Below are 26,753 nucleotides of genomic sequence, written 5' to 3' on the forward strand. Positions count from 1 at the left end.
CAGATATAACAGTGCAGCTAGCCCACAGTGCATCTGGAGAAACTGCAGCTTGGAACGTAGTAAGAGAAGAGCTGGATGCTGAGGAGGGATGATGGTGGGCAGGTCATGAAAGGCTTTTCCAAGTAGCCTGAAGGGTTTAGGCTATGATATAAGCAGAAATAGCCACTGAATGGAGGCACTAGTCAGACTGGTTTCCACCACATGCCGCAGGACATCCTTAAGCTTTCCTCTTTCTGTAACACATCTTTTTGCAGGGCCCTCTATTCTTGTCCACTATCACCCTCCCTAAGTTTCAAGACCTTGTTCCAATACCATCTCTTTCTCCAGGAAGCCTCCCAACCCCTAACTGGAAGGGATGACCTACTCCGGGTAGACTGGGTATGGGTATCTGTGTAGGTGCACTGTATAGCATCACATACAGTATAGCATAAAAATCAGGATGCTCTGGAACCAGCTTGCCCCAGTTCCAAGCCTGGCTTTACTGCGTACTCTCTACGCTCCAGTTTCCTGCTCCAGTTTCCTTATCTGTCGGGTGGAAATAACAACATTCCTACGTCAAAAGATTATCTCAAGGTGGAATAATTTCATGGATACATTTAACTCACTCCGAAGAGTGACTGGCCCAAAGCCAGCGTTTAATCAGTCTTAACCTTTGTTACATGTTGTGGCCCCCATACACACCCAACTATAGGCTCAGTCAACTTTGGACTCATCGGAGAGTAGAAGTCAATGTCCTCCCCTTATGGACAGTCACCTCTATGACCTAATATTCCTTCCTCAGGCAATTGGTCAACACAGGCTAGAAATACGCTTTCCTTTCACAGAAAACCGTGTAGTAGAGGCAAGAACCTTAAACCATGATTTGGAAAAACTAGGTCCTCTTCCTGGCTCCTCTGTCTTAATCCCTGGCTGACCTAGGGCAAGTGCCTTCCCCTTCCAGAACGTCCGTAGTCCCATCTGTGCAATGGGAACGAGCTCCTAGGAGACTCAAAAAGACAGAGGGCTTGGCAGCACTTAGCAAACTGGTGATGCAAACGTGGTTTCCATCTCCCAGTCTGCAAGCCACACCACCCATACTCACTTTCACTTCCGGAAGAAGCACACTCCCCAGACTGGCACACTGGCAGGCCTCCAGCTCAGGGAGCAGGTATATTTTCACTGGCCCCTCCCACTGACTTGATGAATTCATTTTCTCCTCCTCCAGGGACTTTCCTAACTTCCTTCTGTAAAGGAAGGCCGGTGCACATGAGCACACTGTATATATAAATATGCTTGGGAAAGCTTTCCTCTTCTTCTCTCCTTCTCTCTTTTTTTTTTTTTTTTTCTTAAACCAAACTTGGTTTCTGTTGTAGGCGGTGCATTCCCTAGCAGGGTAGGGCGGGGCACAGTTGGCTGTGGAAAGTGGAGGGGGGAGGGCAGGGGGAGGAGTAGGCAGTGATTAATTCACCCACTGTGAGAGCTGGGCTTCTATTTAATGGGGGGTCTCTCTGTCCCGAAGGAGTTAGAGGCAACTCTAAGACCATCAGGGGCATGGCAGTGGATCTAGGGCCGGGCTTTGGGGAAACAGCCAGCGTTGAAATGCTGCCCGAGGACGGCGGCTGCGGGCCCAAGGCCAGAGCTGGGCTCGCATCCAGGAGCAACAGTGCACGCTGGGCTCTGACCTGCTGCCTTGTGTTGCTCCCCATCCTGGCAGGACTCACCGCCTACCTGCTCGTTGGCCAGCTCCGGGCCCAAGGAGAGGACTGTGTGTTCCAGGTAAGCAAGACTCCGCAGTGACCTGGGGGATCAGCAGACCCCCCTGGGGCCACCTGGCCGCTATCGCAGCTCTGGACAGAGCTTCTTGGCCCATCATGGTCCCTGCTTCCATATGCAAAGGAAAGGTAGAATGTGAAAAGTGGAGAACTCCAATTTGGTTTTTATTCTCAGTATTTCTGGGGGATGAATTGTGCCTTTTTAGATTTATATGAAAACAACCACAAGCCACTTATTTTAGTTAATTATTATCATAGTGCACTGATAATTTGGGAACATTTTCTTTTAAAAAAATGAGGGCTTCCCTGGTGGCGCAGTGGTTGAGAGTCCGCCTGCCGATGCAGGGGACGTGGGTTCGTGCCCCGGTCGGGGAGGATCCCACGTGCCGCGGAGCGGCTGGGCCCGTGAGCCATGGCCTCTGAGCCTGCGCGTCCGGAGCCTGTGCTCTGCAGCGGGAGAGGCCACAGCAGTGAGAGGCCCGCGTACCGCAAAAGGAAAAAAAAAAAAAAAAAAAAAATGAAAAACTAAAAAAACCCACTAAATTACAAAACTAATACATAGTCATTGAAAAAAAGGTAGAAAACACAGATAAGGAAAAGAAGATAATTATCATTACCCATAACTGCATAGAGTGACCGTTATTAACATTTGGCAATATATAATTCCATATTTTTTAATAAGATAGGATTATTTTGAGTCTCCTATTATGATTTTGTTTATTGTTAGTAAATTCACAGCAGCATGATGATATAGATGGTTGTACTGTATTCCTATGTACGTATGTGCTATAATTTAATCAACTCCCCTTTCTTGGGTTTAGAAATATTCCTTTTCGAAGCTCAAGAAAGAATCTCCTACCTGATCATTTATCTCTCTGGTCTTGGTAGGGGTGGGGTGTCAGGGAGCTTAGTCAAAAAAGAATACAGAGTCTAGGGAAAACAATGGTGCAATGGTGGGCAGGTGCTGACAGGTGATGGGGAAAACAGTTCTAGACTAGGAACTTCAAAAACCTTAAAACCTGAAGAATATGTCATTCAAGGGATACCCTTTAAAAACAAAAACAAAAACAAAAACAACTCTCCTACGTAATCTCTGGTAGCCAATTTAACCTCGGTCCAAAGTATTAAATTCCAGAGGGGCAAACAGGTTTTTCAGCTGGTTTAATTGGAAACCTGTTTTCTAAGCACTGCTGGCAACTTCAAAGCAGAGACCACGAGCAAGCCATGGTTAATGTGTAACTTTCACCACCCGTGAGGGTCAGCAAACAGACTGAGATTCAGACAGCAACATCCATGGCCACATGCCATCATTCAGGAAATGTAGAAATATGCAGACGACCGGAAATGCTGTTCATGTTACAGGAGAATGGGAGGGCATGGGGGTTCAGGCTGTGACGCCTAGACCGCCATGGGGCTGGTTCCAACAAAGTCAAACTGCAGCGTGCAGTCAGCATTCTGGACTCAGTCCCTCTTTAGCCAGAAAGAGATGGCTGTTCTTGAATGAGGCATTAAGTGGCTTCCAGTAACCTGAGCTCTCCTGCGTTCTGATGAAAAACACTCCCTCTGCCCCAAACGATGTCTGAGATTGCCCATGTTGTGTTGATCTAAAAGTCCATCAGGTGGGATGTCACGGTACAGCAGAGGCCAGTGATGTGCTTAGGAAGAGAGTGTGAAGCACAAGCTGGCACTGCCCAGGAAGCCCCTTGAGGGAAGGAGCTGCACGCCTGCCCTGTTGCAGGCACTCAAGAGATGCAAAGCCTGGGCTTCCCTGGTGGCGCAGTGGTTGAGAGTCCGCCTGCCGATGCAGGGGACACGGGTTTGTGCCCCGGTCTGGGAAGATCCCACATGCCGCGGAGCAGCGCGTCCAGAGCCTGTGCTCCGCAATGGGAGAGACCACAACAGTGAGAGGCCCGCATACCGCAAAAAAAAAAAAAAAAAAAAAGAGAGATGCAAAGGCCAATACCCCATTCTGTCATGGGGACCTCTGGAGCTGTGGTTTGGCCAGGCTATATAACTTACGTCAGAAGAAAAAGAAAGGGAAATGGGGCTAAGGCTGGGGCACATGCAGCAATCCGAGTACTGAAAAGAAACACCTGGCCCATTCAAAGAAGAGATTTAAGTAAGAATGCTTAAAGAGTTCAAAGAAAGGTCAATTTACTGAGTTGCAGACAGATGAGAACAGCAGGGCCGGAAGCATCCTGGGGTTACCAACAGTATGAAGCTGGTCACCACCCCTTGGCCTGAAGAGGCAAATAGAGGGAAAAGTTTTAGAGGAACCCAAGGAGACCTAAAACGTAGGAGAGGGCCTGCCTGGAGGAGTTGAGAGCTGAGTTGAGGAAGGCCATCTGCCAAAGCAGCAGGGAGGGAACAGAAAGCAGGGAGGGAAAACTCTGACCAGTCTGCCCCCAGCCACTCATCCCCTTGGCCAGACTCAACTGGAAGCCGGGCTCAAAAGAGCCAAGGAGCAAGTGTGCCAGGAGGTCAGTGAGGGCTCAGGGCATAGAGTGGATCGGGAGGGGCTAACAGACAATAACCAGCTCAAAAGAGATGCAAGAAGATGGGATTCAAGTAGGAAAACCAGGTCACCGGGACAGCTTGAGGACATAACAATGAAATGTCAGGACTCTTAGTCACAGGAGTTTGACTCCCAGCTCCGTAACCTCCAGCTGTGTAAATAAGCACATGGTTTCTTTTCTTTTCTTTTCTTTTTTTTTGGAGTCTGTTTCTCTTTCTACCAAAAAAAGATACTAATATCAGTACTCTGGCAGCACTAATAAGGTACGTGCAGGAGCAGTTTATATGTTGGGAATGTGGAGAGAGCTACAAGTACGCGGTAACAGGACCCGACGGCACCATTTGTCACGCAGAGTTCATCCAAACTTCTCCTTGTAATTGAAGTGGCCATCTGTGTTAGGTAATTGGCTTTCTCCAGGGGAAAAACCAACTTCTAATTTCCTTATGGTAGTTTGGCAAATTGGAGCAAGGTGCCCACCTAAATTAGGCACCTGTCTTCCTACAGAAACTAGGAGATGGGGGCATTACCTCTCCTGATGTTCACATTTCAGAGAGATGTTCCCAGGTCACGAGGGCGGGGTGGGGGGGAAGAAAAGGCCTATCTGTTCTTCAAAAGGATTTATATACATTTCAAAGCAAGAAGAAAGTACTTACAAGTTTTCTAACCAAAATGCTCTAGGAAAAAGGAAGGGAAAGAAATCTCATCCCTTATTTTCAACAGGGGGAACTAAGCCTCTTATTTTTCATTTGCACTTGTCCTTATGATCTAGATCCCACCGTTAGTAAGACCTAGATCCAGAACTCAAACTCAGATCTGTCTCCCTCAAAGCCTGGAACATTCCACAAGCCCTGCAAATACAAAGCCCCACTGTGATCTGCCCGAGTGGACTCCCCCAGACTCACCCAGGGGCCAATAACCACCTTCGCCGCCGCCTACACCCGCTTCCTCTGTGTCCCAGCCTCGCTCCCTCCTCCTCTTCCCCTCCCGCACGCAGCCCCACAGTCCTCCTCCTCTGCCCACAGCCTTCAGGAGATCCATGGAATCTGAGATTGTTTATGGGATGAGTTTTCCACTCCCGCAGTGGCCAGGCAAAAGGCAATTCAATCCTAACACAAGTGAAATTGAGAGAGGAGGGTCACACAGACCTTCAGATACATTCACAGGCCTGGAGAGCAGGCTCGGCAGCAGCAGAGGATAAGCTGATGATAATAATGACAATAAAAACGACATGATATGAGCTCGCACCTCAGACCTGTAGGGAGCTCTCACAAGCAGGATCCTGCTGGATACTCACACCAACCCAGAGGTGCAGCAAGAGGGTGAGCAGTGGCATGTGGCAGACGAGGAATTTGGAGAGAGGGCGTCTGTGTGAGCACCCAAGGTCCCAGCCGGGGAGGGATGGGGCCAAGCCTCAGAGCTGGCATATCCAGTTTCTCTTGGTTTCCCTGTTGCCTCCCTTCCACCTCCTCCCCAACCACAGTCAAGCTCTTGATCAACGAAAGTACGTTCCATCTGCCCTTTCTGTGGATAAATGAGGGGATCACCCTCACGTGTTGAGGAGGATAGGGAACAGGAGTATTCTGTAAAACAAGAAATTCTGTAAAGATGGGCCTGGCCTTGATTCTCCACATAGGAGCCCAAATTATTCTCTGGAAGCTTTCGCTGCATTGTGTCACCTCTGTGGCTTCATCTTCTACCCCTTTGCCTTCTCTCCTGCCTCTGGCCTCTCAGCCACCCCGGCTTCCCTCAGTTCCCTCAGGACTCCAGTGCTCTCCTGTTCCCGGTCCTCACCGGGGCTGTTCCCTCTGCTGGGGCTGCCCTAAGGGACTTCCTCATTCCATCCTTGTAGCAACCAGAGGAGGCCAGCATCCCTGAGAATCTTTTCTACTCTAATTTAGAAGGGAGTTGAGGCTTGAGAAGAGAAGGCTCAAAAGGACTTGAAAGGAAGAGAGTGAGCAAAGTACAGAAGCTCCCCGAGTTTCAGTCTTCCCATAATACCCACCCTACTGAAGTGCAGTGAGGATTCTAAGGAATCTCTATAAAGCCCCTCACAAGTGCTTGCAATATGGGCACCAGCTGGGTATTTGTCCCTTTCTTTCCCCTAAGTGGAAAAGCTCTTCACAGATTTATAGAAATTAAGAGATGGAAGTGCCCTTAGTCCCAGGGTCAGCAACTATGGCCCACGGGCCAAATCTCACTCACTGCATGTTTTATAAATAAAGCTTTATTGAAACACAGCCACACCCATTTGCTTACGTACTGCCTTGGCTGTTTTCACACTGAACAGTGGAGTTAAGTATTTGTGACAGAGGCCATATGACTTGTAAAGTTAATATTTACTAGGTGGCCCTTTACAGGAAAAGTTTGCTGACCCTTGATCTAGTCTAATCTCCTCGTTTTATAGTTGAAGAAACCAAGGATCAGAGACGGGAAGGAAAAGTTCAGGGTCACAGAGCAGCTTGGGGGCAGACCTAGAACTAGATACTATTTCTATGTTGCCTGGCCTCGTTCTACCAGAAAACAGAACCAACTCCTTTCTTGCTGGGTCCCTAGACCAGACTGTGGAAAAGCAACAGCAACTTGTGAGTAATGTTCCAGGTTTTTATTAGCAGCAACAAAAACGGTCACCAGGACTGTTAAAAAATATTTTAAACTGGACTCTTCCTTCAGGGGGTGTGTAAGGAAAGAAGATTCAACACGACAAACTTATTATCCAGTAAGTTGCAGAGCAGAAATCAAAATTAGATTTGAGAAGGTTGGGTTAACTGCCTTTAGGTGAAGTGACCATAAATATAGCATCAATTAAATATATCATGGTCCTTTCATGCAATGGAAAATTAAAATGAAGCATCTCTATGTGTAAGGATGGGGAATTTCTTGAAGATGTATATTAAGTGAAAAAATCAAAGCACATAACAGCATATAGAATGTGAAACACTTCATTTTCTGAAAAAATAATGCACATTAATATGTATGAATGTATTTATAAATGCATAGACTATCTCAGGAAGATGAACAAAGAGTCTGGTAACTCTGTTAGCATCCAGATGGGGAAACTGGGTGGCTGGGTAACAAGGGAAATGGGGACACATTTTCAAACCTATATCCTTTTGTACAAAATGTATATGTTACCTATACAAAAAAATACATATATATATATAATATAGAGAGAGAGACACAGTAAAATGTTTTAGGATCTTTAGACTCCTGGAGAATGTTAGATAGATTTGCAATGTGGAAAAACCATGGGTCAAAAGTTCAAACCCAGTTTGATTTCTGGCTTAGCCACTTCTTAGCCATGTTACCTAACCTTCCTGGCCTCAGCTTTTTAATGTATGAAATAGAGATAATTAGAAATAAAACCCTTAAAGTATCTGGCAGGGGGTGGAGGATTAGCAATTGTAACAGTTATGTCCTCGGAACTTCCCTGCTCATGGAAATTATGTCAAAGAGAACAAATTCTGCAGCTGCCCTGGAATCTGCCATCACCAGTCCAGAGAGCAGGTTCTGGCACTGGAGGGCTTTTCTTGGCCTCTGATATTTGTGAGCTATCTTCGTGCCTCCTCCTCCACCCTGGTCTTGTACCCTCAACCCACGCTTCAATCCATCCCTTACCGGCTGCACTTGACATGGCCTGGGCCTTCTTTTGGTCCTTAGTGGCATCCATTGCCTTCAGGACAGGCCCACCGCCCCTGCTCTGGCCCACAGGTCCCCAGAGGCCGGGCCTTTGTCTTCCCCGAGCACTACTCCAGAACACAGGACTCTATGCTCCAGGCATAACTGAATGCACCACACTGGCTCAGCCCACAGAACGGGCACTCAGCACTGTGCAATGAAGAGTCAGGGATGCCAAGGGAGGCACTGCTTCCCAGGGCTGCACCACTGTCAGTCTGTCCTTCCCTCCAAGTCCTACTTCTAGAATCATCTGCACACATTTTCCTCACCTCTCTTTGGTCCCCTCCAATCTCACTTTCGACCCTTCCTGAAAATCCACGCAAGGCTCCTAGCCCTTGTTCCCTGCACTTCCTTTCTCCTACACATTCCCCTGAGACGCCCTGGTTTCCATCCAGACCAGCAGGACCCTATAGTGATGCCAGCTCAGGCTTCAGAGGTACACAGATTAGAAGGAAAGCCATGGCCCCACCACATCACAACTGTGACCTTATAATAATTTATTATATAATCAGACTCCATTCTAAGTTTTTTCATATTTAGCCCTTTGAGAAGAGTACATGAGATCATGCTATAAAGTTCTTAATGTGAGGTCTGGCATATAACACGTGTACTACATGTTTACCGTTGGTACTTCATGCATCATCTCAGTTAATCCTTGAAACTGCACAATGAAGAAAGTGCTACTGTTATCTCCACTTTAAAGAAGATGAATCTGAGGCTTAGAAAATCGAAACCACATGTCCAAAGTCACACAGAGTGTGACACTGGGATTCAAACCCACGTGTATGTTCCTCCTAACCACTACGCTAGTGTGCCTCTGAGTATAAACCCAGCAAATCATTCACTTTCTGGCGGTGGCCAGGTGGATTTAAAAATGATACCCTAGAAAATGCCTTTCACATAGTAAGTGCTCATAAATGCTAGTTCCCTTCCTCCCCTGGGGACGCCTAGCTATCCCTGGCATACAGAGGGCACTCACTAAGCATTCCCCCGTTGGAGAGAAGGCTGGAGAGATGCACGAGGTACCTGACCTCCCTAAGTCTTACACTCCCTGTCTACAAAATGGGGAGTGTAACACACTTTCTTCATAGCATTTTGCTGAGGATTCTGCAAGGAGAAGTCCGGAAAGCCACTGCCACAAGGTAGATGCTCCACAGACATTACCTCTCTACTGACTCCACATCTGAGCCTTTCATTTCACTCGAGCTATTCCCTCTGTTGGACGAGGACAGGAACGATAAGCCCCTTTGCAAAACACTGAGCACGCAGTGGCTGCCTCTGCTGTAGCCTCAGGGAGCCCTGGTACAGCTGGAGGAGAAGCCCAGCTCACTCACAAGGTCACCCAGGGGCAAAGGGCAGAGAATCCAGAGAAGGTGAGGGTGCGCTGTCGAAATGAAAGGAAGGGAGGGCAAGCGAGCAGGGAGTGTGAATCCCACACCTCTGCTGCAGCTCCTGGCTGGTGATTCCACGATCCATTCATTCCCCCTTTAAAATCAACACGCACATTGCTCAACCCCAGCTTCCTCATCTAACAGACCACAGGCAGCCCGGCAGCCGCAGCACCATGGCTGTAAGAGGTCATCTCCCAGCCTGGTGTCCTTAATGAGGCCCAGGAGCTTACAGCAGCAACAAGCGTGGAGTATGAACGGGGGGAGGGATATCCCATTCCCTTAACTCCTGTAGATGCTGAAACGGCAGGAGTCCAGAAGCAAACTGTGGACTGAGGAAGCCCCTCCTGTTGGGAGAAGGGGGAAGCCGTCCAGAGCTCCGAAATGATCTCTGTGCCGCTGGTCATAAAGAGACACACAGGTGGTGTGGTGGGACCAAGGGGAAGGTAAATGGAACCAAAAACACATACCACAGGATTGATTGAGCACAAACACAGAAGGAAAATGAACTGGCTATCCACTCTATGTGTCTGGTCTTTCTTAGCCATCACAACAGTCCTGGGAGGAAAGAATCATTGTTTACTTTTATTGATGAGGAAACCTGAGTCTTACTGAGGTTAAGTGACAACTAGGAAATAATAGAGCTGGGATTTCCACATTTGCTGGGCTGCAAACACCACATTCTTTGCTCTGTACCGCTCTAAGTGTTGCATGTAAAGCCCCGTCCAGTTAAAGACCTAAACGTAAGGCCAGACACTATAAAACTCTTCGATGAAAACGTAGGCAAAACACTCTATGACATAAATCACAGCAAGTTCCTTTTTGACCCACCTCCTAGAGTAATGGAAATAAAAAGAAAAATAAACAAATGGGACCTTATAAAACAAAAGCTTTTGCTCAGCAAAGGAAACCATAAGCAAGATGAAAAGACATTCTTCAGAACGGGAGAAAATATTTGCAAACGAAGCAACTGACAAAGAATTAATCCCCAAAATATACAAGCAGCTCATGCAGCTCAATATCAAAAAACAAACAACCCAATCCAAAATGGGCAGGAGACCTAAATAGACATTTCTCCAAAGAAGATATACAGATTGCCAACAAACACATGAAAGGATGCTCAAAGTCACTAATCATTAGAGAAATGCAAACCAAAACCACAATGAGGTATCACCTCACACCAGTCAGAATGGACATAAAGGAAAAATCTACAAACAGTAAATGCTGGAGACGGTGTGGAGAAAAGGGAACCCTCTTGCACTGTTGGTGGGAATGTAAATTGATACAGCCACTGTGGAGAACAGTATGGAGGTTCCTTAGAAAACTAAAAATAGAACTACCACACGACCCAGAAATCCCACTACTGGGCATATACCCTGAGAAAACCATAATTCAAAAACAGTCATGTACCACAATGTTCACTGCAGCACTATTTACAATAGCCAAGACATGGAAGCAACCTAAGTGTCCATCGACAGATAAATGGATAAAGAAGATGTGGCACATATATACAATGGAATAATACTCAGCCATAAAAAGAAACTAAATTGAGTTATTTGTAGTGAGGTGGATGGGCCTAGAGTCTGTCACACAGAGTCAAGTCAGAAAGAAAAGCAAATACCGTATGCTAATGCATATATGTGGAATCTATAAAAACGGTACTGATGAACCTAGTGGCAGGGCAGGAATAAAGACAGATGTAGAGAATGGACTTGAGGACATGGGGGGGAAGGGGAAGCTGGGATGAAGTGAGGGAGTAGCATTGACATAAATACACCACCAAATGTAAAATGGACGGCTAGTGGAAGCTGCTGCATAGCACAGGGAGATCAACTAGATACTTCTTGGTTTTTGTTTTTTTGCGGTACGTGGGCCTTTCACCGTTGTGGCCTCTCCCGTTGTGGAGCACAGGCTCCGGACGCGCAAGCTCAGCGGCCATGGCTCACGGGCCCAGCCACTCCACAGCATGTGGGATCCTCCCGGACCGGGGCACGAACCCACGTCCCCTGCATCGGCAGGCAGACTCTCAACCACTGCGCCACCAGGGAAGCCCCTCAACTAGATACTTTGTGATGACCTAGAGGGGTGGGAGGGAGGCTCAAGAGGGAGGGGATATGGGGATATATGTAGACGTATAGCTGATTCACTTTGTTGTACAGCAGAAACTAATACAACATTGTAAAGCAATTATACTCCAATAAAGATGTGGAGGGAAAAAAACAACACCGTCCAGTGTACCTTAGAGGAGGATGAAATGAAACAACCTTGGAATCAAACATGTCCAGGCTGGATTTATCCTTGTGCAAGTACAAACGGGAAATTGCAAGAGGAAAAGGCAAAGGCACATGTCTGCGTATTTCTCCTAGAAGTGCTGGGAGGATGTTATGGGTCATAAAACATTTATGCCTTTGCAATTGTGGCATTTATGATGGCAAGAAATAGATATCTCTTCCTGTTTATGAATATACTAGAGAGTGAGTACAGAATATGGGAGAGAGGCTAAATGGGTCATTAGTTAAAATACGCTCAGGGGATTTTTCTGGGGAAATGCCAATAAGAGAATCTCAAAGACCACATCGTTTCAGGCTCATCCATTATGTAGTCAGCTAATGTTTATGGGGCTCCTCATATGTGCCAGTCTGTACTTGGTCTAAAGGTTTAGCTCCCAGGCCTTTCATGTACTCTTTGCCTTTGGCTTACAAAGACTATAATCAGGTGATAACCCCTTCTGAGAGCAGCTGGAGTACTTACTAGATGAGGAGCACACATAAACATCAGTAGGGCCTGGCACAGGGAAACCCTCAGCTAGACAGTAGTCTCCTCCTTCCCTCCTTCCTTCTTTGTTCCCTGTTGGAAGTATTAGAGAATTCTGAAAATGCTTAAAGTAATAGGTCATGGTTAGTTTGAGTTGGGGTTTACCAATCTATATGCAGCACCCCCGCCCAAAAAAGAAGCAAGAAGAAAAAAGGAAATAAAATCAAGTGAGAGTGAAAATTCCCTGACCTCTAAGAACTAAGGGGTGAAAAGCACCAGCTTACTTTGCTCGGGCTAATAAATACCAGGGTGGCAGGCAACCCACTCTCCCACTAATATGTATGCCCATCGGCAGACACATTTGCCTTTTCTGGCTCTGGTCCCGGCCAACTGTCACAACTCTCAACAAACATTTCTAGAGCCATGGCTATGCTCCAAGCAGAGCCTGATGAAAAACTTTGGAGGCCCCAGTACTAAAAGATTATGGCTACCCACCTCTACATAATCAAGTTTTTTTAATTTAAACAAAAACTCAAAACTTTGCATGTATTCTAAAATTAAAGGGGCTCTTTCCTAGTTTTTTTAATTGTAAAACTCTGGATAAAGTCACTGAAGCTGAATCTTACTCCATCTTCTGCTCTGTTTTCTGCCTGCCTTACTGGTGCCTGAGCATCAGTGTATTTTACCAAATGGATAATCCAGTGGGAGTGCCAGGCACTGTCTGAGGTGCTACAAATACAGTGGTGAGCAAGACAGGCAGAATTCTACAGGCAGCTGGAATTCTGCTAGAGAGAGAAAATCAATAGCATACAAATAAGTCATATCACTTGAGGGAGTAATAAATGCTCCGAAGGGGAAATAAAATTGGACCGTGGTTCTCAGCCAGTGATTTGAGAAGGTATTTAAGGGGAAATAAATCACATTCTTCAGGGGTGTTCTTGGACTCCATGTCTATTCAGATTTGGACGCTAATGTTGCAGTGACCAGCATCTCTCGGGAGACATCATCTCCTTGGTATCCCAGAATAATCAGAAGTGATGGAGATGAGTCAGAGTTGGAAGACAGTAAGCCATTTATTGACTTTTTTTTATAAGCAACCATCTTGAGAGCAGGCATTGAGCCAGCTCACATGCATAAACCTTTCCTCAAAGACCTACTAGTTCATCCTCTCAAATCTCCTCTTCATTCATTCCTGCTTCTTATCACAATAATCTTCCTCCCATAATAAACAGAGTGATTATTAAGAGAAACGGCAATGGAAGGCTTTAGACGTTGTTCTTGGAGAGAGAGTCCCCGCTGATGTTCTTCTTGGAGACTCTTGGAATGTTGCGTTCTTCAAACCTACCAACAGGCACTATCGTAGCCTCCAGATGTTTAGTAGTATTCCGGGTGGGCCACTCAAAACCCACACACATCCATCCATATATGAAAATAAAATGTGTGTCCAAGTTACAGAAATCCAGCAGAGCAAATAAGGAAATGTGTTCACTCCCGAATTCTTGCTAATGACAATGGGACGCTGAGCCAAAAGAAATGCTCTGGACTCTTAGCTGAGGGTCTGCTTAGACAAAAATAAGTAGGATGTTCAAGAAGGTTTCTCAGCAGAGAACTAAATGAAGTAGAAGGTGGCCAACCAAGGCAGCCATTTCCTACACAAGGGGATGCAACCAGGTTCTCCCAAATTCTTTCTGAGAGTTCACCTTCAGTTTTCTGCCTTGCCAAAGGATCGAGTCCTTTGTCAGTTCTGTCAATAGCAAGTAAGGAAACAGCCTACAGAATAAGGCCATTTCTAGGCTGCTTCTCCACCTCCCAAGCTCATCAAAGTTATTGATGCTGGATAAGTAGTCATGTCGATTGGGTTTAGGTTTTCAAAGACTATGGTACTCATGACCCTGTGCTAAAAGCGTATAATATATTCACTTGGCAGCAGAAATGCTTGCAGTTTCCCAACTGCTCCTGTGCTCTGTTGGGCCTCCTCACTCTTGCACAAGCTTTTAGCCTTGTCTGAAATGGTCATTATCTTTATTACCTGGTTAATACCTGTGAGTATTATATACCTGTGAGTATATATAAGACGCAGTTCAGGTGTAATTCCCCAATTCTCCCACTTCTGGGCCAGGTTCCTGTTTTCTGGTTTCTGTGTTTCCCCCACTGTCACAGTGCATGGAACCACTAGTACTTATCCATCCACCTCAGCAGATGAGGGGCTTGCCTGGAAGTTATAAGGAGCAATGGCTGAGGGCTTGGGATTCTGGAGTCAGTTGACCTGGGCTAAAATCCTGCTCCTCCACTTTCCAGGTATAAGACACTGGGCCAGTTTCTTAATGTCCTAAGCCTAATTTTCAGTATGAGGATATAAATACCACCCACCGTAGAGAGTCACTGCCAGGCTGAAGGAGATAATGCATGTGAAGGGCTTATCACAGCCCAGTGCCACTACTCAGCGAATAAACGGTAGCTACATTTACTGCCTTTTTCATGTCCCTTAAATCATTCACTGCGGTTGCCTCTTATGGCTGTAGTACAGAGAATTTGGAGAAGGATAAATAGTAGGTAACAAGACTGGGATGGCAGTTGGCACTTTGAATGCCAACATAAGTATTTGGGACTGTGTTAAAGGTTATGGGGAGCCATTGAAGGTTTATGAACAGAGACGTGTCTCCAAGTGATGCTTTAGAAAAAGCCCTCTGAAGGCAGGCTAAGAGATGGGTTCAAGAAAAGGAGGAACCAGGTGGAGGAAGCTCTGTTAGGAGCCTATGGGAAGAATCCAGGAGAGCAGCGTGCTGAGGCCTGGAGTAGAGACATGAATGAGAAAAAGTCCAAAATATAAATGACAGCTTGGGTTTGTGGAAGAAGAAAGAAAGAAATTTCAGGATTGGTAACTGAGGAGAGGCAATAGTGTTGCCATCAACAGAATTGGGAAGTGGAAAAAAGAGCACTGGAAAGGGGAGAAAGTCAGTTAGTCATTCAAAGACAAGATCTCTGCCTTCAAGAGGGCTTCCAATAGAGGTTGGGTAACATGTCTTGGAGTAAAAAGAGCCTGGTGGTCTGGGCTCTAATAAGATCCCTGTTATCACAGGACTGCTCGTAGACCTAGACTCACCAATGACACAGCTGCAGCCACACAAGCACACATGCATGTAGAGAATCCATGCACACACCAGACCATAGACACATGTAAACACACAGATGCAAAAACACATTGACTCATACCCTCTTCCACTGATGAAGCTGTCTTCGCTCATACTCACATGGACATACAATTTCTCATTCACAAGTACACTCACACACACACACTCACACAAACACACATGAATTTTAAGTTGTAAAATTGAGAAGTGTTCATGGTGACATGAGGATCAGTGGTCTTGGGGACTGTGTAGTTATGAGGATCAAATCAGAGGACTCTGGGCTGAGTCAAAATTGTATCAGAGAAGAGAACATTGGAAAATGTAAGAGAGTGATGTCATTCCTAAACTAAGAGCTTAGTTTTGCTCCTGAGTTTATATGCAGGTCTTGTGAATGGTAGTTCTTCATTTTCCATGCATTCTTTTTATTGACTCATACATTTTCTTCATCTCAAATCTGGGAGTTATCTATCGCTGGGGTTGTTATTATTCCCATTCTTCAAATGAAGACACCAAAACTCAGAGTAGAAGTGTCTTGTTCAAGATTATATTGTTAATAAATGCTGGAACCAGGATTCAAATTCAGGTCTGTCTACCCCCAAAGCAGTTACTCTTTAACTACCATGTGGTATCTGAAATGGCTCACAAACTAGGGTTGCAAGAATAAAAACGTCTTCATATATTGCACAGAAACAAGGCAGAATTGTGGAGGTTGATGAGAAAGAGAGCATAGTCATTTCTTTTTTGGTATCACTTTTTGCAACAGTTCCAATTTTTAAATTGTGCTGAAGAAAAGAAAATAAAGCAAGTGAAGCTATTTGTTCACATAACAGAAGCAATGATAAGATGACAGAGTGCCCTAGAATGGAACAGGAAAAGCTCTCAGGACAAAACTTTAAAGTTGAGCTTCAGAGACAAGCACAGGAGAGAGAAAGGCACCCCAATGGGGGTGCTGGAAGATGAAAGAAGAGAGCTTGGGTGCAAGATTCCCATCAACCCAATATTCTCATTCCCATTTCCCTTATCTCTGAGTACCGAGGCTGGGTAGCAGCAGCATCTTAAACTCGCCCATAACGTGGGCAGCTGCATGGGTATGGGGTCAAAAGGACCACAAGGTAATATGAACCATATCTTTCTTTCCCAATAGACTCCAAAAGGACAGGAGCTTGGACCTTCACACCAGCGATCTTGTAAGTGTGTTCATATTTTATGCCTTTTCTTGTGGGGAACAAGAACATTTCTCATAGTCTGATACATGGGAAGTTAAGATGCAGACCCAGAGGAAAAGAGAGGCTCCTCCCCACTCACTAAGAAGGCAAAATGGTGCCACGGCCAAGTGCATGGCCTGTGGAGTTGACAGCCTTTAGGCAAATAATTTCACCTTTCTCTGTCTCAGTTTACTCACCAATAAAAGTGGTTATAATAGTACTTACCTCCCAGGGTTAGTGTGGATTAAATTAGTTAATTCCTTTAAAGATATTAGAACAATACCTAGCACATCAAAAGTATGCCATAATTTTTCCTTTTATCATCAATAACATCATCTTTATCACTGTAGTCAGAACACACTTGTCCAGTATAGTCATCTCTGAGAACCAAAAGGAAATGCTGAGGCCTTCTGGAGAACGGATAGGGAAACAGGTCCAAAGAGGGAAAGGGATTTGCCAAGGTCATAGAGCTACAGAGTTGTCCCCACCTAGCTCTGTTAGGACATCCAGATGGCTCAGTGGATATGGTTAAAGGGACTATGAAGAAGGCAAAAGGCCAACCAGCTCCCATAGAACCAACAGAAGCAAAGAAGAGGCAAGGTGAGCTCTGCTGAACACCAAGCATGTGCCAGGAATCATTCTGAACACCCATCATCCATGGTAGGAATTGATGTACCCATGTTAGATATGAGAAAACAGAGTCTCAGACAGGATGGATAACTTGTCCAAAGTCATGGGGCCAAGGTTCATTTGTGTTCAAGATTATTTCTCCTGAGGCTGCCTTGTCCCTGCCCCTCCCAAAAAAAGACCTGGACCAAACTGGAGGAGAGGAATGTTTCTCTCCAGCTGCAGGCACCACGCAGCTCACCAAAGGCAGTCTTCACTCCAGTCACCCTCTGACTCATAGAAAGCATTTTTCTCCTTTCCTTACAGACGCACCTCCTGGAGCCGGTGGGGATAAGCCAAGGGCACACCTGACAGGTAATTCTTCCGGGTGTGTTTTCCAGGAGACTATGGGTCCTGGGCCTGAGGTTTCTTTCAGTGTTTGCCAAAACTCATTCTTGTAGCTTTAAACTAGAAACCACACCCTTTGGTAACAGACTCCTCCTCTCAGTCAGGGTCTTCAGATGTCTTCCTCCCTCGAAGTGTCCAAAGCCCCATGTTTCTTGGGCATTTTCTTCCAGATTCTATCAGCTCTCTTCCGTATCTACTGTTTCTCTCTTTCATTCTCACACTCAGTCATTCAGAAATGGCTTTCCTCAGATTCAGAGATTGATGTAATTTTGAATCTAGTCAAAGATGAAAGCTCCCCTAAGCCAATTTATTGAGTCCATTCAAAAAGTTATTGGACACTTACATTCACGTAGGTATTTCTAAAGAATTTTCATTGATGTAAAGAGATTAAGAGCAATCTCTTAACATCACCAGTTGGCCAGATTCCCAAGTCTAGTGTCAAAATTCCTGACACCTCATATCTGGAGTCACATATACCTCTACGACTCCAGAGAATAGAGCAAGACAGTGCAGAAATACGTGTTAAAAATCCATTGATACTACATATAAAATAGATAACTAATGAGAACCTACTATATAGCTCAGGGAACTCTACTCAGTGTTCTGTGGTGACCTAAATGGGAAGGAATCCAACAAAGAGGGGATATATGTATACATATAGCTGATTCACTTTGTTGTACAGTAGAAACTAACACAATATTGTAAAGCAACTATACTCCAATACAAATTTTAAAATAAATCAATAAACTTTGCTGATTTTTCAAAAAAAAATCCATTGAAAAACTAGAAAGTTAAAAAACAAGCATATTCTTCTGATCTGTAAGAAAACTTGCAACCCACAAGGGGATATCCTTGTGGCCCACAACATCTGTCTTAACGTTTGACCAAGAGGGAACTGTGGTGAGTCCTGAGTGAGGATTAGGACCAGGGAGATGCCAGTCATTATCACTTACCACTTGCCTATAAGAATGGGAGTTATTGAACAGGCTGGGCAGGAAAATCCTAGAAACTGAGTATGGAGATGCCAATCCTCTTCCTATTGAATGGGGGGAGTGGAAATTGGGAAAGGAATCTAGGTTCTACTGAGCTTTTAATATGTACCAAGCACTGTGGTAGGCAGTTTACATCCAGGATCTCTTTTATTCTGCATATCAGCCCAACAGGATGGGGAAACTGAGGCTCAGACAACTAAATTCACTTGTCCCAAGTCACAGGACAAGGAAGGTTGAGATTTGAGACTGACTCCAACTGTTTCCATTACAAATACTTCCTACCCAAACTCCTACTTGCTGCTGTGTTGGCCTAATTGCATACCAAGTTAATAGAACTTGCTTTGTCTAGAAAATACATGATTTTTGCTTTTAATCATCTGAGATGAATTTTTTAAATCTATTGCATCACCCACAAAGAAGGAGTAGAGACTATAAGAGGTGACTAATAAAAATGCCCTTTTACAGATTTTGCAAAGAAGCAACAGAGGTCTCCAGGGGCCACTTAGTGCAGGGGCCAGGGGAGACACACACATTCTGAACATGTGTCATAACTGCAAAAGAAGCCATAGTCTAGTCAGCAATGGGAAAGACACTTTAGAAAATCCAGGAACCAGGTTTTTGGTCAATTACCAGGTGAGAAGTTTGCTTAACACTTACTTAAATATGACCTATCTCAAAACTATGGCCAGCGGTGCATAACGGTAATTGCTATGGATTTCAAAAGCGGCTGTAGGAAATTAAAATGTGTTTTAATTTTTTCTGAAAAGTATTAGTTTTATTGCAGGTTATCTTATTTGAAATCAATGGTTTGAATCAATGGTGTGATTCTGTTCATTTTTTTCTGCTATAGATATAACCTCATAAAAAGCATTCATTCATATGTTCTAATATAACATATACTTGTAAATAATGCAAACATAAAAACATATAAAAATATATAAAATGAAACAGGCTTATTTTTTAATCTGTCAAAATGAAAGATGTTAGTTTATTTGAGGAAAGAAAATAAATATGTATTGAGTAACACTGTATCCAGCCATCATGATAAATATGTCCATGTCTCTTTCACTCATTTGCTCTTCAGAACAAGACTATAAGGGAGCTTTGTCTCCAGTTCACAGACAGGAAAATGAGACTCAGAGAGAAGAACCTATATGATACAGAGTCGGGACTGGAACTGGGCCTATGTGGCCCGGAGCCCCAGTCCCTTTCACTCCACAACTCAATTATATTTTGTCTTACATTTTGGCCCTGTTGATGTGGGAGAAGCATTTGCAAAATCTTCTGGATCTCTGGTGTTCTGCATGCTAATTTTTTATTAATTACTGCCTGTGTTTCATGTGGCTTTGGACCATGCATTGGAAGGGAGTAACAAGGAACATGACTCTCTCTCTCTGCAATGCCCTCTTTCTGTAGCAGAGCATTTCTGAAACCAGAAGGCTAATAAAAGTAAATGTAGTTTAGAGGACATTCCTAATTCCACATTAAAAAAAAAATTAACCATCTCTTAATCCTTTCCACAGGCATTATTATCTCCTTTTCCTTTCCTTTTTTTTTCTTATTTGTTTGTTTTTTAAGGAAAGGTATGTCAAAAAAGCAAATCTTCCGCTTAGTAAAGAAATACTTTAAGCAAAAGGATTATCACAAGGTGGAGAGGGAGGGGAGGGAGGGGCTACTGCAGTCAGGAGAACCTCTGACCATAAAGTCTGCAAGTGTCTCAAGAGTTAGGCTAAAAGGGTTTTTCTTTTATAGAGAGGAGGACACAAAGCTGAAAAGAACCAGATGTGGGGAAGTGGGATGAAAGCTTGGCTTGATAGGCTCAGAGAATGTTTTACCCTGAGGCCAGCCTATTTTCAGGAGGCTGGTTCAGGTTGAGGGTCAGGATGAGGGTGGGCCGAAGTTCAGGGGCCTGGAGGAAGGAGAGAAACTTAACTAAAGTTTGGTTAAAAAACATTTTTGGGCTTCCCTGGTGGCGCAGTGGTTGAGAGTCCGCCTGCCGATGCAGGGGACACAGGTTCGTGCCCCGGTCCAGGAAGATCCCACATGCCACGGAGCGGCTGGGCCCGTGAGCCATGGCCGCTGGGCCTGCGCATCCGGAGCCTGTGCTCCGCAACGGGAGAGGCCACAGCAGTGAGAGGCCCGCGTACCGCAAAAAAAAAAAAAAAAAACATTTTGTTCTGATGAATCAGTGAGGATAAAACAGTCCAGCTAATCACTTATGAAGCAAAGAATGGGAATTGGGAGGGTCTGGTGTCTGGGCTTGGCACAGGTTAACAAGGGAAGTCATCCATCAGTTTTATCTAAGTCACTGGGGAAGAGTAGTTCTTTGTTGTAAGCTGTTTTCCAAAGCACAAAGGAGTAAGGAGATTTTTTAACCTTAACTCTTTTCCAGGATCACAGGGCTCAGGAAAAATTCAAAATTTTCAAATAAGAAAACTCAGGCTCAGAGAGGCAAAGCGATTTGCTTGAGGTCACCTACCTAAGATGCTACTCTCTGAACAGATGTGTATGTCCACTCACACAGCCTCTACTCATTCCTCCTCAAGGAACTTGTTAGCTGTTGGTTTTATCCAATCTCTTTACTCTTTGAAAATGATTTAAGACTCTTTTTAGCAAATTCCACAGGTCCTGACACAAGCGAATGAAACCTCCCTCTTGTCTTTGCAGTTGTGAGACAAACTCCCACGCAGTCGTTGAAAAATCAGTTCCCAGCTCTGCACTGGGAACATGAACTTGGCTTGGCCTTCACCAAGAACCGGATGAACTACACCAACAAATTCCTGGTGATCCCAGAGTCGGGAGACTACTTTGTTTACTCCCAGGTCACATTCCGAGGGACCACGTCCGAGTGTGGGGAAATCAGCCAAGGGAGCCGACTAAACAAGCCAGACTCCATCATCGTGGTCATCACCAAGGTAACGGACAGCTACCCTGAGCCAACCCAGCTCCTAATGGGGACCAAGTCAGTGTGTGAAATAGGCAGCAACTGGTTCCAACCCATCTACCTAGGGGCTATGTTCTTCTTGAATGAAGGGGACAAGCTGATGGTGAACGTCAGTGACATCTCTTTGGTGGATTACACAAAAGAAGATAAAACCTTCTTCGGAGCCTTCTTGCTATAGTGGCAAGGCAGATGTCATTGTGTGAAGGTCCTCTGCCTCTTCGCTCCTAATTTTCCTCATTCATATGTAATTATAACTAGAAGGTTTTTTTGGAACATCCATAGAGACAGTGGTTAAGCCATGAAATTTAGGGGCCCAAAGTTCACACTTTATGTGCCTTACTGATGAGAATCCTAATTGGAAAAAGGCATAAGAGAACAGACCTATTATCATGGTTGCTTGGAAGAGTGGTGAGTTTCTAAACATTAAAACACTGATCATCAGATGAATGGAACATTTCCACGCCTTCCTACTACACATTTGTCCCCAGAGGGCCCAGATACTGTTCAATTTTATTATGAAGCATTTGCTTCAGTTCAGGAGCCTTAAAAACAAAATCTAACGCCCTAGAAAACAGTGTAAACCCTTCAGAGGCAAAATCCTAGGTCAGTTCCTCTAAACACATACTTTAATGCCTTGCCTAAAGAAATGAAAAGAGAGCTGATATTTCACACAAATGTTCTCAAAAAAAGAAACTGATTTTCACGCTATCTATGGCAAGTGGGAAAAACTACCTTTCTCTTTACTATGTACACATGCATCAAAACAAGCAAGTGTGAGTTCCACATGTATATGTCGAAATACATACAACAATAGCATCTATTCAGAACAGTGTTCTTGAGCGCCTTTTATGTGTGTGCTACCTTAACCCACAAGACGCTATGAAGACTGAGACAGACTCTACCCAAATGTATATGAATACCACTAGATGGCTTCTGGTCAAATATTGCTCAACATATTCCAAGGACTAATTCTAAGTCCTAACAAGTCAGACACTGTTACAGAAGATTTCTGAAGCTCTCCTGACTATGTAGTATAACCAGCTGATTAGGTCACTCAAAAAACTTGAAGACAGAGTTCTAGCTAACAGACCAATTATATAACAAACTTGACTGATGCCAAGAGACAATGGACTTATTCCCTGGGGGGAAAATATCAGTCACCAAATCTGGAGATGTTAACCAAGATCTGCTTTGAGGTTTGATTCACAACTTTATACGCAGAGTGTTATATGGGTATTTTTCTCTTAAAATATTCAAAGGGATTTAAATGTGGAATTGGCTAATCAGCCCAGCCAAGGCATCTTTCCTGAAGAAGAGGCTGAACATTGAGAAGGTCCTTGCATTGCTTCAATGAGTTCATATCCTCTAAACTGTATGAGTTTCCTGCACTCATATGTCAAGGGTTGGAGAGGCATTTCTGCTCTCTTAGCCTCTGTTGACTTGTCTGTAAAGGAGGAATCCACCAATCTGTTTCCCAGGATCAAATGAGCTCATGGGGATGAAACATGCTAACTTCGAGCATTCTGGGAAGTCTGAGAGCATGTCAGTGTGACATGCGGAGTGACCTCCAGCACCTTGGCCTCTATAATAAAGGTTCTCTATAATTATATTTTTATATATTTTATATTATAATTAAATAAAAATTAATTTCTGATTTCTGAGTTGGGGGGTCAAGGTTCTAAAGCCCTCAGCTTCTCAAAACAGTCAGCACAGGCCCAGCATGAGCACACAGCAGGGTACGGTCACCTCCACCTGGTTCAGAAGTGACTTCACAACGGAAGGGAAGCCTGAGTGACTCCTGAAAGGAGGTAGGCAGGCAGCGGATGGCCTCAGGGAAAGGGCATCTCAGACAGACTAATTACCCTTTACTTAAAGCAGAAAGGAAAGGTTTCTCAGTAACTACAAACCCAGCTTGATGAGAGAACGTTTCCTCAACCGACCCCTAGAACAATATTTACTGTTACATCAGGAATGCTTTATCAATGACTCTAGTCTGGCTCCAAGATCAGAACACACACCCTATTAGGGAAATAAAATGCTCTGCATGAGCACACCCAGCAACTTGGGATATGGCAAAGGATCTGCGGGCATAGAAGAGTCCAGAGGGGCCTGCTCACCTTCCCCTCCACTGAAAGGAACCCCTATACCAAGGGCCCTCAAACCTTCCCTCTGTTCCACAGGGAATCCGGTGAATTTGGAAGTTTATCCAACAAATAGGAATTTCCTACTATCCTAGAGGACTTGAGGCTTTGGAAAAATCCCTGCCACATATTTGTTTTGCTCCTATCATAAGCTTGTTTATTGAAGATTGTATTGTGCTCAAGTCTTCACTGCTGAATTTGTTAAATTCTCTCTGATATTTCTTTTACTGTTCAGATAGGCCCAGCCAGACGTTCCTAGTGGAGCTCAAGTCAGAACTTCTGTTTCCTAGGCATTATGTCCATAGCAAAAATTAGCATACTAGTTGGGAGAATGAGGTGGGAGAATGCTTTTTAAGAATGTGATGGTCCCCTAAAAGGAGTAAATGGGGTACATCCAAAGATTTGGAAGGGAAAAAGGAGCATATTCACGTGCTTTAGAAAATAATTTAGGGAGAAAATGTTTTACCGATTCAATGTCTCTGAAAAGGCTGAATTCAAATCAATTCCACAAACACTTACTGAGTACCTACTTGCCCTGGGGATACAAAGATAAATTATTTTAGTATCAGACGTCGTCATTCTAACTGCTTAGCACCTCCATTGTCTGCAGATCCTTTAATGTATTTTGGTTGTATTAGCTAATTAATTAGCTAACTTTAGACACATGGATATTTTCTCATTACAAAAATGGGTGCCATTTGATGAAGGATGATCATTAACAAAATGACTTGTGTTTACTCTAAGTGGTTTTTTAAATAGCTATTCAAGGATAGTTCTCCATAAATAAAAGGGGAGAAAATAAAGATACTTTCTATGCTAAAATCCATTATTTAAGCTACATGTAGAGAAAGGTTTATTATCTCCTGGACTAGAGTTTGGCCATCAACAGCCATGTAAATATTAGAACTTTATGGATAACCCAGATGTTTTGAAAAGGCTGTGTTTCTCAGCCAATTCAGGAGCCATGATCAAAATGCATGGGGTCACTAGTATTTTGACCCTGGTTTAGATCTATTTGGAACAAAATTGCTTAAGCTACTAAAATTCCTAGATTTTTTTGACTAACATACTGTAGAACGTGAAAAAGTACACTTTCACATCCGGAAAGGTGTCTGGTTCACTTCAATAACTAGGCATGCCAGAGCCCTTGGCTCTATTTCAGTCTAGGCTACGTCACCGCAGAGGAAATTCCACCTCTGTGATCGTCAGTAACCCCTCTGGATTATAAAAGTTCAACTAGCTCACTGTGCACACGGCAGGTCTGTTGCCAAGTTTCTCTTGCAAGGTATTTTCCCAAGTCCTCTCCCTGTCGTGTTTCCATGATTGTGACATTGGGAATTAATTCTTCAGCACAGGACTCTCTACACGCTACACCTTGCAAAACACATGCAGAAGCCACTCGCCTCAAGACTTCTTACCCTCCCAGGACCCAGAGTCCTGGAAGTATTCTGCCATTTTTAGAAGAAATTTTTTAAACGATGTACCGCTGTCCTGGATATTGAGAGCTATTGCATCACACTGGCAGCTGGGCCTGGGAAGAATTCAGTGGACTGTTAACCCCTGAATGCTTTTGCTCCAGCAGTGAGAGAGTGAGGGTCAGAGTAGTCACATCTATGCCCTGCTCCACTCTGTCAACCATATTTACAACTTTCCAAGCTCTGAGACACATTTGCCCCCTGCCATCCCTTCCATCACCCATTTTAAGAAGAAAATACCATACCAGCTCAGACAGAACTAACTTGTTCAGGATCACACAATGAGTTAATGGTGATCTAGAGCTAGGATACTATTCCCCTGAATCATAATCTTAGGCTCACCCAATTACCTTCTGCTCTTATTAAATAGTAATAAATAATAACTGGAGGAGAAATTGGAGGAAGACATGTGAAATATTATCAAATATCTATGGGGTGATGTAGAAAGGGGGAAGAAATTTCTTCCATGTCTCCCTAGAGGAAAAAGCTAGGGCTAATAAGTTGAAGTTACAGGGTTACCATTTCTGGCTTGATATCCAAATGAACTTTCCACCCCAAAATAGAATGTCCCCAGATAGTGATTGCTCAGTCCCAGGAGACATTCAAGCAAAGGGCTCATCTCAAGGCTTCTGTAGAAACCATTCCTTCACTGAGGTGAGAGAAAGGATTGAGCCAGAGGATTTCTGAGGTCTTTTCCAAATCTTTGATTACATGGTCATTTTTTAATTGACTTCTGTGTGTTCTATTTGATCATTAAGAAGCTGGCAGGTCTTGTCAAGAGTTCAGGACTTCTAGCCTAGAAGTGGTTGCCATTTCCCACTTGTTCAGAGATTGTCCAACACAAGTGACTCTGAGATGTTGACCGATAGAGCACGTCATGGAATTTTAGAGCTGACGGGATCTGCAGAGCTTATCTGCTCCAAGTTACATCATTTTAAGGATGAAGGAAGCAAGGCTCAGAAAGGTGATGTAAATGGCCCAATGCCAGACAGTAGCTAGTAGCAGTGTGAGGCTAGAATGCATATCTCCTGACACCCAGCCCAGCAATCTTTCCATGTCATCCATGACTCAGTTCTTTTCTTGAGCATATGTCACATGGCAGCATTTACCTAGATGCTGGAGAGCCAAGGCAAGAGGGAGTATGACAGGCAAGTCCCACTATCATGTTGCATATGCGTTCAGGAGGAAGGAGACACAAAATGTTGAGTAAATAAAGTAGCTGAACTTAATCAGATGACTTTATTTGTAAAGTCATTAAAATATGTAACTTCCCCCCTTTTGTTTCAGGGGTGAAAAGATTAAATAAGTATAGGTGTTTATATGGTTTTAATGATAAGCCCCATGTGCTTTTATTGATTTTATGTTTTATGTTAAAACATCACAAACCCAAGGTAAATTGCATATTGTATGTTGTTGGATATGTATTTAACTGATATGTGTGCCCTGTCTTCCAGCACTACTGTATGAATTCCAATCACTGTGAATGAAATGTTGTACGTGTTTAAAGTATTTAATAGATGTAACTTAATAAATTGGCATTGAAAGCTGCAGAATTTTAATAATTAGATCCATTCTTTTGTCCATCTGTTCATTTATTTTTCTTTCTAGATTAAGGTCTAAGGATAACCTCTTGGGGTTTTAAAATGCCTCTAGTTCTCCATGTATTTGAATTCAAAATGGCAACTGATTTTCACAGGTTATAATAAATCCTATGACAAACTGACTATGAAACCCCACAGATTGTGCCACTCTGGTCAGATGAGGGAAA

At 44.0% G+C, this 26,753-nt stretch overlaps 1 protein-coding gene across 1 annotated transcript; it reads left to right on the forward strand.

Annotated features, from left to right (window-relative positions):
* Positions 1 to 1,261: 1,261 nt before the first annotated feature.
* TNFSF15 (TNF superfamily member 15) lies at positions 1,262 to 26,513 on the forward strand. Its single transcript, XM_081237336.1, has 4 exons — positions 1,262 to 1,755; positions 16,359 to 16,401; positions 17,353 to 17,400; positions 21,093 to 26,513. Exons 1-4 carry the CDS (start codon positions 1,531 to 1,533, stop codon positions 21,545 to 21,547), a joined length of 771 nt encoding a protein of 256 aa, XP_081093462.1. The 5' UTR covers positions 1,262 to 1,530; the 3' UTR covers positions 21,548 to 26,513.
* Positions 26,514 to 26,753: the final 240 nt, after the last annotated feature.

The sequence above is a fragment of the Mesoplodon bidens genome (genome assembly GCF_964165515.1).
Source record: "Mesoplodon bidens genome assembly, chromosome: 6".
Classification (NCBI taxonomy): Eukaryota; Metazoa; Chordata; class Mammalia; order Artiodactyla; family Ziphiidae; genus Mesoplodon; species Mesoplodon bidens.